This window comes from Tachyglossus aculeatus, chromosome 5 (assembly GCF_015852505.1).
Source record: "Tachyglossus aculeatus isolate mTacAcu1 chromosome 5, mTacAcu1.pri, whole genome shotgun sequence".
In the NCBI taxonomy this organism is placed as follows: domain Eukaryota; kingdom Metazoa; phylum Chordata; class Mammalia; order Monotremata; family Tachyglossidae; genus Tachyglossus; species Tachyglossus aculeatus.
In genome coordinates this window covers 87463891-87476458 of record NC_052070.1, presented here as the reverse complement: position 1 = coordinate 87476458, position 12568 = coordinate 87463891, and the positions used below count along the sequence as shown (strand labels likewise).

General features: G+C 52.9%; 1 protein-coding gene across 1 annotated transcript; it reads right to left on the bottom strand.

Annotated features, from left to right (window-relative positions):
* Window positions 1-1662: 1662 nt before the first annotated feature.
* On the bottom strand, window positions 1663-10492 carry C5H8orf58 (chromosome 5 C8orf58 homolog). Its single transcript, XM_038747093.1, has 7 exons — window positions 10391-10492; window positions 4544-5016; window positions 3985-4110; window positions 3586-3688; window positions 2692-2798; window positions 2388-2494; window positions 1663-2121 (listed from the first exon to the last, which is right to left on the bottom strand). The coding sequence occupies exons 1-7, from the start codon at window positions 10437-10439 to the stop codon at window positions 2010-2012; spliced, it is 1077 nt and encodes a 358-aa protein (XP_038603021.1). The 5' UTR covers window positions 10440-10492; the 3' UTR covers window positions 1663-2009.
* Window positions 10493-12568: the final 2076 nt, after the last annotated feature.

Genomic DNA, 12568 nt, shown 5'->3' with positions numbered 1-12568 from the left:
ATCTTCAAACCCCTCATAAAATCATATTTCCTCCAAGAGGCCTTCCCTAAGTCCTCCCTCTGCATCCTCCATACACTTAGGTCTGCTGTACCCCTTCAGCACTTTGACATTCACTCTTCCCCAGCCCCTTAGTGTTTATGTACATACCCATCTGTAATTTATTTTAACGTCAGTCAGTCGTATTTATTGAGCACTCACTTTGTGCCGAGCGCAATATACCGATAACAACAGGTTAGCATTAGCATTAATGTCTGTTTCCCCCTCTGGACTGTAAATTATTTGAAGGCAGGGATCACGTTTATGGGTAGGGAACGTACCTGCTAATTCTGTTGTACTCTCCCCAGCGCTTAGTACAGTGCTCTGCACAAAGTGTGTGCTCAATAAATACCATTGATTGATTCTTGTATTGTGCTCTCCCAGGCTCTTAATACGCTGCGTAATAAACTACCACTTCACACAATCACACTCCTTTCCAGTTCTGCAGCATCCATAAGGCTGCAAGACAGCAGGCTCCTCCCATCCCCAGGCATCAACCCCTTAGTCACTCAGTGGTATTTATTGAGCACTTACTATGCGCGGAGCACCATACTTGGAGATCACAACACAACAGAGTTGGTAGACACGTTCTCCGGTCACCGCGAGCTCTGCCCCCGACCTGGCCCACCCACAGCGTTTCTGCCCTGCTCCATGTGACTCGAGCTGGATTTCTAAGGGGGCACTTTGGCATCACCCAAGAAAACAGGAGACGGGTCCAAAGGCGCCCAGCATAATGAATGCATATTATAAAAAGTAAATGGACATTTTATTGACTGTTGTTAACGCCGCTTTTTGATTTGCGGTTGATCACGCCGATACCCGTCTCCAATACCCGGTGTAGACCCACGGGGACGACTTTGGCCTCATTAGAGGCGGCAGCCAACCTCCCGCACCTAATGACTGAGATGATCAGAGGCCAAATCCCCGCAACAGCTCAGGAGAAAAAGCAGCCCTATCCCCTCCCCTGCCCCAGGGTTTTCCTTATTCCAAACACGACCAACCCCAGGAATAACAATAATAACTGTGGTATTTGTTAAGCACTTTCTGTGTGCCAGGCACCGTACTAAGCGCTGAGATAGATACAAGCTAATCAGGTTAGACACATTCCCTGTCCCACATGGGGCTCACAATCTTCATCTCCATTTTCCAGATGAGATAACTGAGGTCCGCCCAGAGAGGTGAAGTGACTTTCCCACGGTCATACAGCAGGCAAGTGGCAGAGCCGGGACTAGAACCCAGGCCCGTGCTCTATCCACTAGGCCATGCTGTTTCTTCCTCCTGCCCACCTTTACCTCTTTCCGCTCTTCAATCCTTTCATTTCTGCCTCCCCGTCACCCTACGCCGTCCCCTCCCCTCCTTCCCCGTGTTGGGGAAGGGTTTGTTGAGAATGCTCAGCACTGAGGAGAGGACGAGTGACGGAATGGGAGGCCCCGCCCTGGAAGTGAGGAAGGAAGCTGGACAGGAATCCAACTTGGACGGCGGTCCCTAGCCAGCTCTAGCTAGTCCCTCGGCTGGAGTGGTCGCCACCCCTCTGGCCCCATTCCCTTAGACTCCAGAGCCCATCTCAGCCACTCCGTAATGGCCTAAGTTTCTGCGTTTAATAAAGGGACGCAGCCAACTCACACCAACACCGTATAATTACAGTATAAATATACGTTTGTGACCCGCGGGGCCCAGACGGGAAGAAGCACCACATGTGCCCGTGGAAGCCTGATAAATAAGTGAATTCGGGGCGATCTGGCACTTGAAAGAGGAGCCCCGGTGGTCCCTCAGCTGGGCCCACCGTGGCCGGGTGGGCAGCCTGGAGGGGAGGGGGACCTGCAGACCTGCACATGGAGGTGGGGAGCCCCAGAGGGGCGGGTGACTACCCCAGAAGCCAGGGAAATGGCCAGCATTCCCTAGACCCAAGTACCCAGGATCCACCCTGTGGTACTGAGGCACTGCCTTCTCAGAGAGGAGAAGGTGGTCTGGCCTCAGTGGACCGAAAGGTTCTTTGCTCGGTGTTTCTTCACCACCAAAGCCGGCAGGTAGGTCCTCCGGGGCAGGCGGCGGTGGGAATCTGGTGGAGACTCCCGCGAGTCCGACCTATAGCGAAGAGAGATAGGGCGTCGGGTTGGGAGGAGGAAAACAGTAGCTTTGTTTTAAGGATTGGGGGGTGCCTAAACCCCGGAACATTTAGGATGCATTTCCCTCTCAACACACCCTTCCTGCACAGGATGGGAAACTGAGGCGCAAGAGGACGGGTCGTGGTCACGCAGAAACCTCCCTGGGAGTCCTGAGCTCCCTGCCCTCGCACCCTCCTGGGGCTCTGTCTCCTCAGCCAACTGGCAGCCTCCTCCTACGGGTCTTACCTGGGGTCGGGAGAGCCTCGAGCGAGAGGGGACTCAGAGGCCCGGGGGCCTCTCCGCCGGATCCTGTTGAGCAGGACTTTGACCTTGTCCCAGTGGGAGCAGTCACTCTAGGTGGAAGAGGCGAGCAAGTCAGTGCCAAGCCTCCCCTCCAGCTGCTACCTCTGGGGAAAACTGTCATCCACAGCTCCCCACCAAACTGCCCCTCTTCCCTCATGCTAACCCATGGTCTGCCCCATCCACCCACCCACCACTCTTTTCCCCCTGCCCTTTCCTCCCTTGCCCCACCCCCCGCTTCTCTCCTTACTTTCTGTCCCTGGGAGGTCAAGAGGGAAGGGGCAGTCCTGGCCGGGGCAGACAGCAGACTTGGGGTGCTGGCACTGCGCCCCGCTGGGTTCCTTGGTAAGGTTGGCCCTGCCCCCGGGAAGAAAGAGACAACAGGTCAACACGGGCCGGGCGGAGGGTTCGTGCCATGGCCCAAGCAGGAGCCAGATGCATCTGGGGGAAGCCTGCTCCCTCCCAACCGTGTTTGGTCCTTTCCCAGGGTTCCTGCCCTCCCTGGACATCAGGGACCATGTCTAAATTCATATTTGATCAATCAATCGATCATATTTGAGCACTTACTATGCACAGTACAATACCACAGAATTAGCAGATATGTTCCCATTCCTGTCGCTTACTACAGCCTGGCCTCCTGGAAAGAGAACCAGCCTGGGAGTCACCTGTGTGACTGTGGGCAAATCACTTAATTTCTCTGTGCGTAAGTTGCTTCATCTGTAAAGTAGGGGATTCAACTCCTATTCTCATTCCAGGACTTAGAACAGTGTTTGGCACATAGTAAGCGCTTAAATACCATCATTATTATCCTCCCTTAGACTGTGAGCCCCATGTGGAACACAGACTGCGCCTGCTCCAATTACATTGTATCTACCACAGCACTTAGCACACAGTAAGCACTTAAATACCACACCTATTAACAGAACTTGGAATAAAGTACTTAGTGAAAATAATAAACATGTGAAATAATAATAAACATCTGTTTTGCCCAAGAACCGGGAATGGGCCGAGGGGAAAACTCCTCAGCTCCGGTGTGCCAGCTGGGTAGACCCCAAAGGTTTCCGGGAACTGGCTAATGGGGGGTGGCAAAGTGCCAGAGGGTGGGAGGAATGATGGAAAAGGAACAAGGCAAAGAGCAACTCACCTGACTTCGGAGCACCCAGCACGGAGCGGGCCCGGGGGCGGGAGGGATGAAGGGAGGGGGCTCCAGATGGGTCCACCTCCTCTTCCTCCTCTTCTTCTGGCTTCTATGGAAAGGATAGACAAGCCTCTCACGTCGGGTCGTGAGAACGGGGGCACTCTGGGCTCAAGGGAATGACAAGTTCTAGGCCCCTTCCTCTCCCCAGTCCAGTGGCCTGGTCTGGCACCTGAAACCTGATTTTCCTTTCCTCCTCTGCAGGACCAACGGTGGCTCCCCAGCCTAGGCACCGGGCCCTAACCCTTTCCCAAAATCACCTCTCCCAATACCCAGCCCTCCAGCCCCCCACCCCTTCCCCATCGGTCTTTCCCCAGCCAGCCCCTAGTCCCCTCTGCATCCACTCACACTCGGGCCCACGCGCGGCTGCAAGTTGAGATGCTGCAGAAGGGCCATCCGTTCCAGGACGAGGCAGAGATGCTCCAGATAGCGAAGGCCCTGGCCCGGGAGACAGGCCCAGGCCTCAGCCCCCACCTGCCCAACAAGGATGGCAGAGAGGGTCAGAGTGGCCTTCGAGAACCATAGCGGAGTAATGGAGGTTGGGAGGGCACTCGGTCTGGGGAAGAGAAGGACTCGAAATCTCTAAGGAGCCCCCAGAGCTGGCTCACCAGACCAGGTCAATGACCCCCTCCTGCCCCTCTGCGGGGGACGCTGTGAGAGTCCCAGTGCCAGGATGAGTCAAGCAGCCACCCCACCACCTGCCAATTAGGGGCTGGAAATGCCCAGGAGCCACCCCACCCCGAGACGGTTTCAGGGAGATGAGGTGGGAGGGCAGGAGGTTGTGGGGGTGCCAAACGGGAAGTTCCTCTCCTCATCAGCCACCCCCGCCCCCGGTGCTCCCCTCCTCTCAGACCCGCTCCCCTCCCCACCCAGCATCTCCCATTCCAACCTGAGGCCTAGGACTCACCTCTTTCGCCTCCGAGCCAGGCCCTAGGCTGGGTTCTGCCAAAAAGCTGCCCGGGTGGGGGCTTCCGGGCAGCTCCAAGGTGTTCCCGGGCTCCCTCCCAGCCCGACGGAGACGGGGCAGGGTGGCGGGGGAGCGGCGGGATCGCTCCACCTTGCAGCTGGTGAGGAGCAGGCCCAGTTCGGAGGTGGGCTCTGACGCCTGGGGTCCTGGGCTCCCCCCAGACTGGAAATCCAGGGAGTCCAGAGAAAAGCTGGGTGGGGTGACTGGAAGTCTCTCCTCCACCGCCATCTCCACCCCGGAGTCCCGCGAGGCCAGCTTGAGAAGGGGCACCTGCCTCCGCAGGATCCTCAGCAGGCCGGACCCCCGCAGAGGCTCCAGAGGCTCTGGGGGCTCAGGGATGTCTCCTTCCAGCCGCCGGTAGATGCTGACGGCCCCCGGCACCACGCAGCTCCATGAAGGCTCCTCGCTGCACTCTGTGGAAGGGAGAAGAGCCAGTGTCAGAGGCTGTGCCCGCCCCTGCCAGCCACCCCCAGGATTCCCGTGCCCAGCCATGTTCCCACGGGGAGGAGTGGCCCAAAGGGAGTGGGCGGCAGGGAGGAACTGCCCCGGGCACAGTGGGGAAATGGCCCTGGCTGGGTGGACCACCTTGGGGCAAGGAGATGTTTGCCTGGCTGCCCCCTCAACTGGGAGGGGGAGGTGGGGAGGGGAGTGGGGCTCCTCCAGGAGGAAGGGGGTTAGAACCCCCTTAACTCACTGGCCCTTGGTCTCTAGCAGCAACCACAGGCCTGTTTCCCAGCTGCTCTCCTTCACCCACTCAGAAAGGAATCGGCACAGAGATCCTGGGAGAGCTGGATGGATTGAAGCCCGGCCCAAACTGCCCAGGACTCCTAGACTCAGGGAAAGGCGGGAGGGTGGGAAGCTAGTTGCACCCTCATTCTCACACTTCCCACAGGGATGCCCGGCTATTCATTGAGTGCTTACCATGCGCAGGGCACAGTACTAATTCCCTAGCGGAGGTCAGTACCAAGTTGATAGACCCATTCTCTGCCCAGAGCCCACATCAAGCTTATGGTCTCCCATCTATTCCCTTCTTCCTGGCAGCCCTGGAAACTAGTTGCCCCTCATGACCAAGATTCTTCTCTCTCCCGAGTCAAGCACCCAGACAAGAGTAGACAAGAACAGCATAGGTTGGGGTTCATTCGCATTCTCCCTCTCTCTCTCACTCCATACGCCCAACCAAGTCCGTGTCCATTCTCCCTTCCTCCTAGCCATTGGCAGTCATCTCCTTCAACTCCATCCCCCTGTGCTTTGCTCCTCCTCCCCGGGGTGGGCGGCCACCCAAGCCCTTTCTTTCCGGGTTTCCGGGGATGCTGGAGAGCCTTCCAGGCCAAGGTCCCAGGGAGATTGGGCAGCTCCTTGGGACTGACTAGCCCCCTCAGCCTCTCGTGAGTGTGTGAGGGGGGCAGGGAGATGGCTGGAGATGCCCAGTACCACCCTCCAGGGAACACAGAGAAACTGGGGGGTGTCCAGCTCCCACTGGCATCAGAGCGTACCATCTCCCCGTCACACGGCCAGCCGAGGGTTGCTGACTGTGGGGAGAGGGACACAAGGGTCTTTCTTCCCCAGGGAGCTCGGAACTGGGAGCCCTTTGTATCTGACCCAGAGGCAGCCCGTTGCTTGGGATGGGGACAGTGAGGGGGGTGAGGGGCAGGGGGTAGGTGAATGGGGTTGGGAGAGGCCCATTCGCTGGGTGGTTGGTCAAGGTTGGAGAGGGAAAGCATGCTTACTGAACTGTGGTCCATTTCAGAGAGCAGAGCTCTCTGGAGTCGCGTCAGTGAGTGCCACAGGGAGGGAAACTGAGGCTAGAGCAAGGGGTCCCTCTAGACTGTAAGTTTGATGTTGTCAGGGAACGTGGTGTCCGTAACTCTGTTATCCTGTAGTCTCCCCAGTGCTTAGTACAGTGCTCTGCACACTAAGTGCTCAATAAATACCATCGATTGATTGATTACTGCCACAGGCATGCTCCAACTGCTGCCCTTCACTTCAGTTCTCTGTGCCTCAGTTACCTCATCAGAAAATGGGGGATTGAGTCTGTGGGCCCCACATGGGACAGGGACTGCGTTCTCCCTGATTTGCATGTATCCACCCCAGCGCTTAGTACAGCCTGACACATAGTAAGCGCTTAACTGTATATATGTATATATGTTTGTACATATTTATTACTCTATTTATTTGTTTTACTTGTACATATCTATTCTATTTATTTTATTTTGTTAGTATGTTTGGTTTTGTTCTCTGTCTCCCCCTTTTAGACTGTGAGCCCACTGTTGGGTAGGGACTGTGTCTATATGTTGCCAACTTGTACTTCCCAAGCACTTAGTACAGTGCTCTGCACACAGTAAGCGCTCAATAAATACGATTGATTGATTGATTGATTGCCCTCTGGACAACTGGACAGCGTGGCCTTAGGAGGGCCTGGCTCCAGCAGCCTGGGAGGTGGAAAGTGAAGATCAGTAATGCAAGAGGGGACATGGGAGACCTGAGAAGAAGTAGGGAGGAGGAGGAAAAGGAGAAAGAGGGAAAGGAGGAGGAGGAAAAGGAAAAGGAGGGAAAGAAGAAGGAGGAAAAGGAACAGGAAAAGGAGGAGAAGGAGGAAAAGGAGGAGGAGGAAAATAATAATAATAAGGGTGTTTGTTAAGCGCTTACTATGTGACAAGCACTGTTATAAGCGCTGGGGTAGATACAAGGTAATCAGGTTGTCCCACATGGGGCTCACAGTCTTAATCCCTATTTTACAGATAAGGTAACTGAGGCACAGAGACGTTAAGTGACGTGCCCAAAGTCACACACCTGACAAGTAGCGGAGCCAGGATTAGAACCCATGACCTCTGACTCCCCAAGCCCATGCTCTTGCCGCTAAGCCACGCTGCTTCTCAAAGCAGGAGAGGAGAAGGAGCAGTGCTTTGCACATAGTAAGCGCTTCACAAATGCCATTATAAAAAAGGAGGAGGAAAAGGAGGAGGAGGAGAGCTCGTTATGGGCAGGGAACGTGTCTGCTAATTCAGTTGTATTGTACTCTTCCAGGCGCTTAACACAGTGCTCTGCACCTTGTAAGCGCTTAATAAGTCTCGTTGATTCCTTGATTAGCACAGCTCTTTGAGACCCCTCTCTGCCTCCCTTGCAGGTAATAATAATAATAATAATAATAATAATAATAATGGTATTTGTTAAGTGCTTACTATGCATTAAGCACTGTTCTAAGCACTGGGGAGATACAGGGTGATCAGGTTGTCCCCCCATGGGGCTTACAGTCTTCATCCCCATTTTCCAGATGAGGGAACTGAGGTCCAGAGAAGTGAAGTGACTTGCCCAAAGTCACACAGCTGACACTTGGCCAAGCCGGAATTTGAACCCATGACCTCTGACTCCAAAGCCCAGGCTCTTTGTAATAATAATAATAATGGCATTTATTAAGCACTTACTATGTGCAAAACACTGTTCTAAGAGCTGGGGAGGTTACAAGGTGATCAGGTTGTCCCACGGGGGGCTCACAGCCTTAATCCCCATTTTACAGTTGAGGGAACTGAGGCCCAGAGAAGGGAAGTGACTTCATTCATGCATTCAATCATATTTATTGAGTGCTTACTGTGTGCAGAGCACTGTACTAAGTGCTTGGGAAGTACAAGTTGGCAACATATAGAGACGGTCCCTACCCAACAGCGGGCTCACAGTCTAGAAGGGGGAGACAGACAACAAAACAAAATGTATTAACAAAATAAAATAAATAGAATAAATATGTACAAATAAAATAAATAAATAGAGTAATAAGTACGTGCAAACACATATACATATATACAGGTTACTTGCCCAAAGTCACACAGCTGACAGTTGGCAGAGCCGGGATTTGAACCCACAACCTCTGAGTCCAAAGCCCGGGCTCTTTATAACAATAATAATAATAATGGCATTTATTAAGCACTTATTATGTGCAACGCACTGTTCTAAGCGCTGGGGCAGTTACAAGGTGATCAGGTTGTCCCATGGGGGGCTCACAGCCTTAATCCCCATTTTCCAGATGAGGGAACTGAGGCCCAGAGAAGTTAAGTGACTTGCCCAAAGTCACACAGCTGACAGTTGGCTGAGCTGGGATTTGAACCCATGACCTCTGACTCCAAAGCCCGGGCTCTTTATAATAATAATAATGATGGCATTTCTCAGCGCTTAGAACAGTGCTTTGCACATAGTAAGTGGTTAATAAATGCTATTATTTATTTTTACTAAGCATTAACTACGTGCAAAGCACTGTTCTAAGCGCTGGGGAGGTTACAAGGCGATCACATTGTCCCACAGCAGGCTCACAGCCTTCATCCCCATTTTACAGATGAGGTACTGAGGCACAGAGAATAATAATAATGGCATTTATTTAGCGCTTACTCTGTGCAAAGCACTGTTCTAAGCACCGGGGAGGTTACAAGGTGATCAGGTTGTCCCACGGTGGGGGGGGCTCATAGCTTTAATCCCCATTTTCCAGATGAGGGGACTGAGGCCCAGAGAAGTGAAGTGACTCGCCCAAAGTCACCCAGCTGACAGTTGGCAGAGGCGGGATTTGAACCCACGACCTCTGACTCCAAAGCCCGGGCTCTTTATAATAATAATAATAATAATAATAATGGCATTTCTCAGCGCTTAGAACAGTGCTCAGCGCTTAGAACAGTGCTTTGCACACAGTAAGCGTTTAATAAATGCTATTATTTATTTTTATTAAGCACTATGTGCAAAGCACTGTTCTAAGCGCCGGGGAGGTTACAAGGCGATCACATTGTCCCACGGGGAGCTCACAGCCTTCATCCCCATTTTACAGATGAGGTACTGAGGCACAGAGAATAATAATAATGGCATTTACTAAGCGCTTACTCTGTGCAAAGCACTGTTCTAAGCGCTGGGGAGGTTACAAGGCGATCACATTGTCCCACGGGGGGCTCACAGCCTTCATCCCCATTTTACAGATGAGATACTGAGGCACAGAAAATAATAATAATGGCATTTATTAAGCGCTTACTCGGTGCAAAGCACTGTTCTAAGCGCCGGGGAGGTTACAAGGTGACCAGGTTGTCCCACGGTGGGGGGGCTCACAGCTTTAATCCCCATTTTCCAGATGAGGGAACTGAGGCCCAGAGAATCAATCAATCAATCGTATTTATTGAGCATTTACTGTGTGCAGAGCACTGTACTAAGCGCTTGGGAAGTCCAAGTTGGCAACATAGAGAGACGGTCCCTACCCAACAGTGGGCTCACAGTCTAAAAGGGGGAGACAGAGAACAAAACCGAACATACTAACAAAATAAAATAAATAGAATAGATATGTACGAGTAAAATAAATAGAGTAATAAATATGCACAAACATATATACAGGTGCTGTGGGGAAGGGAAGGAGGTAAGATGAGGGGGATGGAGAGGGGGACGAGGGGGAGAGGAAGGAAGGGGCTCAGTCTGGGAAGGCCTCCTGGAGGAGGTGAGCTCTCAGTAGGGCCTTGAAGGGAATAATAATGTTGGTAGTTGTTAAGCGCTTACTATGTGCAAGGCACTGTTCTAAGCGCTGGGGGAGATACAAGGTAATCAGGTTGTCCCACAGTCTTCACCCGCATTTTCCAGATGAAGGGACTGAGGCCCAGAGAAGTGAAGTGACTCGCCCAAAGCCGCCCAGCTGACAAGTGGCAGAGCCGGGATTGGAACCCAGGACCTCTGACTCCAAAGCCCGGGCTGTTTCCACTGAGCCAGCGGCCAGGGGGTCCGGGCGGGAGGGGAGCCCCCCAATCACTGAAGAGGAGAGGAGGGGAGGCCACTCACCCCGAGTCCTGATCGCCTCCACCGTGAAGACACGTCGCCTCCCCAGCATGGCTACTGTTGGGCCCAGGCCCAGGAGCCCGGTGGGCCGGTGGCTGGAGAGCAACTGTGCAGAGCGCCCGCAGATTGTCCGCACCTGCCTCAGGCAGGAGCTTGAGGCCCAGGCCCCTCCCACGGGAGAAAAAGGGGGCGGCGTTGGCCTGGGTGCCGGGGAAACTGAGGCGGAGCAACAGCAGGAGGGGAGGGGTCACTCATTCCAATTTCATTCATTCAATCGGATTTACTGAGCGCTTACTGTAACGATAATGATGGCCTTTATTAAGCGCTTACTAGGTGTCCTAAGCGCTGGGGAGGTTCCAAGGTGATCAGGTTGTCCCACGGGGGGCTCACAGTCTTCATCCCCATTTGACAGATGAGGGAACTGAGAGACAAAGATGGCATTTATTAAGCGCTTACTAGGTGCAAAGCACTGTTCTAAGCACTGGGGGAGGTCACAAGGTGATCAGGTTGTCCCACGGGGGACTCACAGTCTTCACCCCCATTTTACAGATGAGGGAACTGAGGGGCAGAGATGGCATTATTAAGTGCTTACTAGGTGCAAAGCACTGTTCTAAGCGCTGGGGAGGTTACAAGGTGATCTGGTTGTCCCACGGGGCTCACAGTCTTAATCCCCATTTGACAGATGAGGGAACTGAGGGGCAGAGATGGCATTTATTAAGCGCTTACTAGGTGCAAATCACTGTTCTAAGCGCTGGGGAGGTTACAAGGTGATCAGGTTGTGCCATGGGGGGCTCACAGTCTTCATCCCCATTTGACAGATGAGGGAACTGAGGGACAGAGGTGGCATTTATTAAGCGCTTACTAGGTGCAAAGCACTGTTCTAAGCGCTGGGGAGGTTCCAAGGTGATCAGGTTGTCCCACGGGAGCTCACAGTCTTAATCCCCATTTGACAGATGAGGGAACTGAGGGGCAGAGGTGGCATTTATTAAGCGCTTACTAGGTGCAAAGCACTCTTCTAAGCGCTGGGGAGGTTACAAGGTGATCTGGTTGTCCCACGGGGCTCACAGTCTTAATCCCCATTTGACAGATGAGGGAACTGAGGGGCAGAGGTGGCATTTATTAAGCGCTTACTAGGTGCAAAGCACTCTTCTAAGCGCTGGGGAGGTTCCAAGGTGATCAGGTTGTGCCATGGGGGGCTCACAGTCTTCATCCCCATTTGACAGATGAGGGAACTGAGGGACAGAGGTGGCATTTATTAAGCGCTTACTAGGTGCAAAGCACTCTTCTAAGCGCTGGGGAGGTTCCAAGGTGATCAGGTTGTCCCACGGGGGGCTCACAGTCTTCATCCCCATTTGACAGATGAGGGAACTGAAGGACAGAGATGGCATTTATTAAGCGCTTACTAGGTGCAAAGCACTGTTCTAAGCACTGGGGGAGGTTACAAGGTGATCAGGTTGTCCCACGGGGGGCTCACAGTCTTAATCCCCATTTTACAGATGAGGGAACTGAGGGACAGAAAAGTTAACAGCGTGGCTCAATGGAAAGAGCCCGGGCTTTGGAGTCAGAGGTCACGGGTTCAAATCCCGACTCCCCCACTTGTCAGCTGTGTGACTTTGGGAAAGTCACTTCACTTCTCTGGGCCTCAGTTCCCTCATCTGGAAAATGGGGATGAAGACTGTGAGCCCCCCGTGGGACAATCTGATCACCTTGTATCTCCCCCAGAGCTTAGAACAGTGCTTTGCACACTGTTATTAAGTGCTTAATAAATGCCATTATTATTAAATGACTTGCCCAAAGTCACACAGCTGACAAGTGGCAGAGTCGGGATTTGAACCCATGACCGCTGACTCCAGAGCCCGTGCTTTTTCCACTGGACCACGCTACTTACAGTGTGCAGAGCACTGTACTAAGCGCTTGGGAAGTCCAAGTTGGCAACATAGAGAGACAGTCTCTACCCGACAGCGGGCTCATAGCCTAGAAGGCGGGGGGGAGACAGACGACAAAACAAAACATATTAATAAAATAAATAGAACAGTAAATATGTACAAGTAAAATAAATAGAGTAATAAATCGGCACAAATATACACAGGTGCTGTGGGGAGGGGAAGGAGGTACAGCGCTTAGAACAGTGCTTTGCACATAGTAAGCGCTTAATAAATGCCATTATAAAAAAAAAGGAGG

Excerpts from the sequence above, each read along its gene's own strand:
- C5H8orf58 (XM_038747093.1), bottom strand. The coding sequence starts at position 10,439 with ATGCTGGGGAGGCGACGTGTCTTCACGGTGGAGGCGATCAGGACTCGG. Across the intron at positions 4,111-4,543 it reads CTGGCTCGGAGGCGAAAGAG|GTGGGGGCTGAGGCCTGGGC; the intron begins GTGAGTCCTAGG and ends CTTGTTGGGCAG. Across the intron at positions 2,122-2,387 it reads CGAGGCTCTCCCGACCCCAG|GTCGGACTCGCGGGAGTCTC; the intron begins GTAAGACCCGTA and ends TCTTCGCTATAG.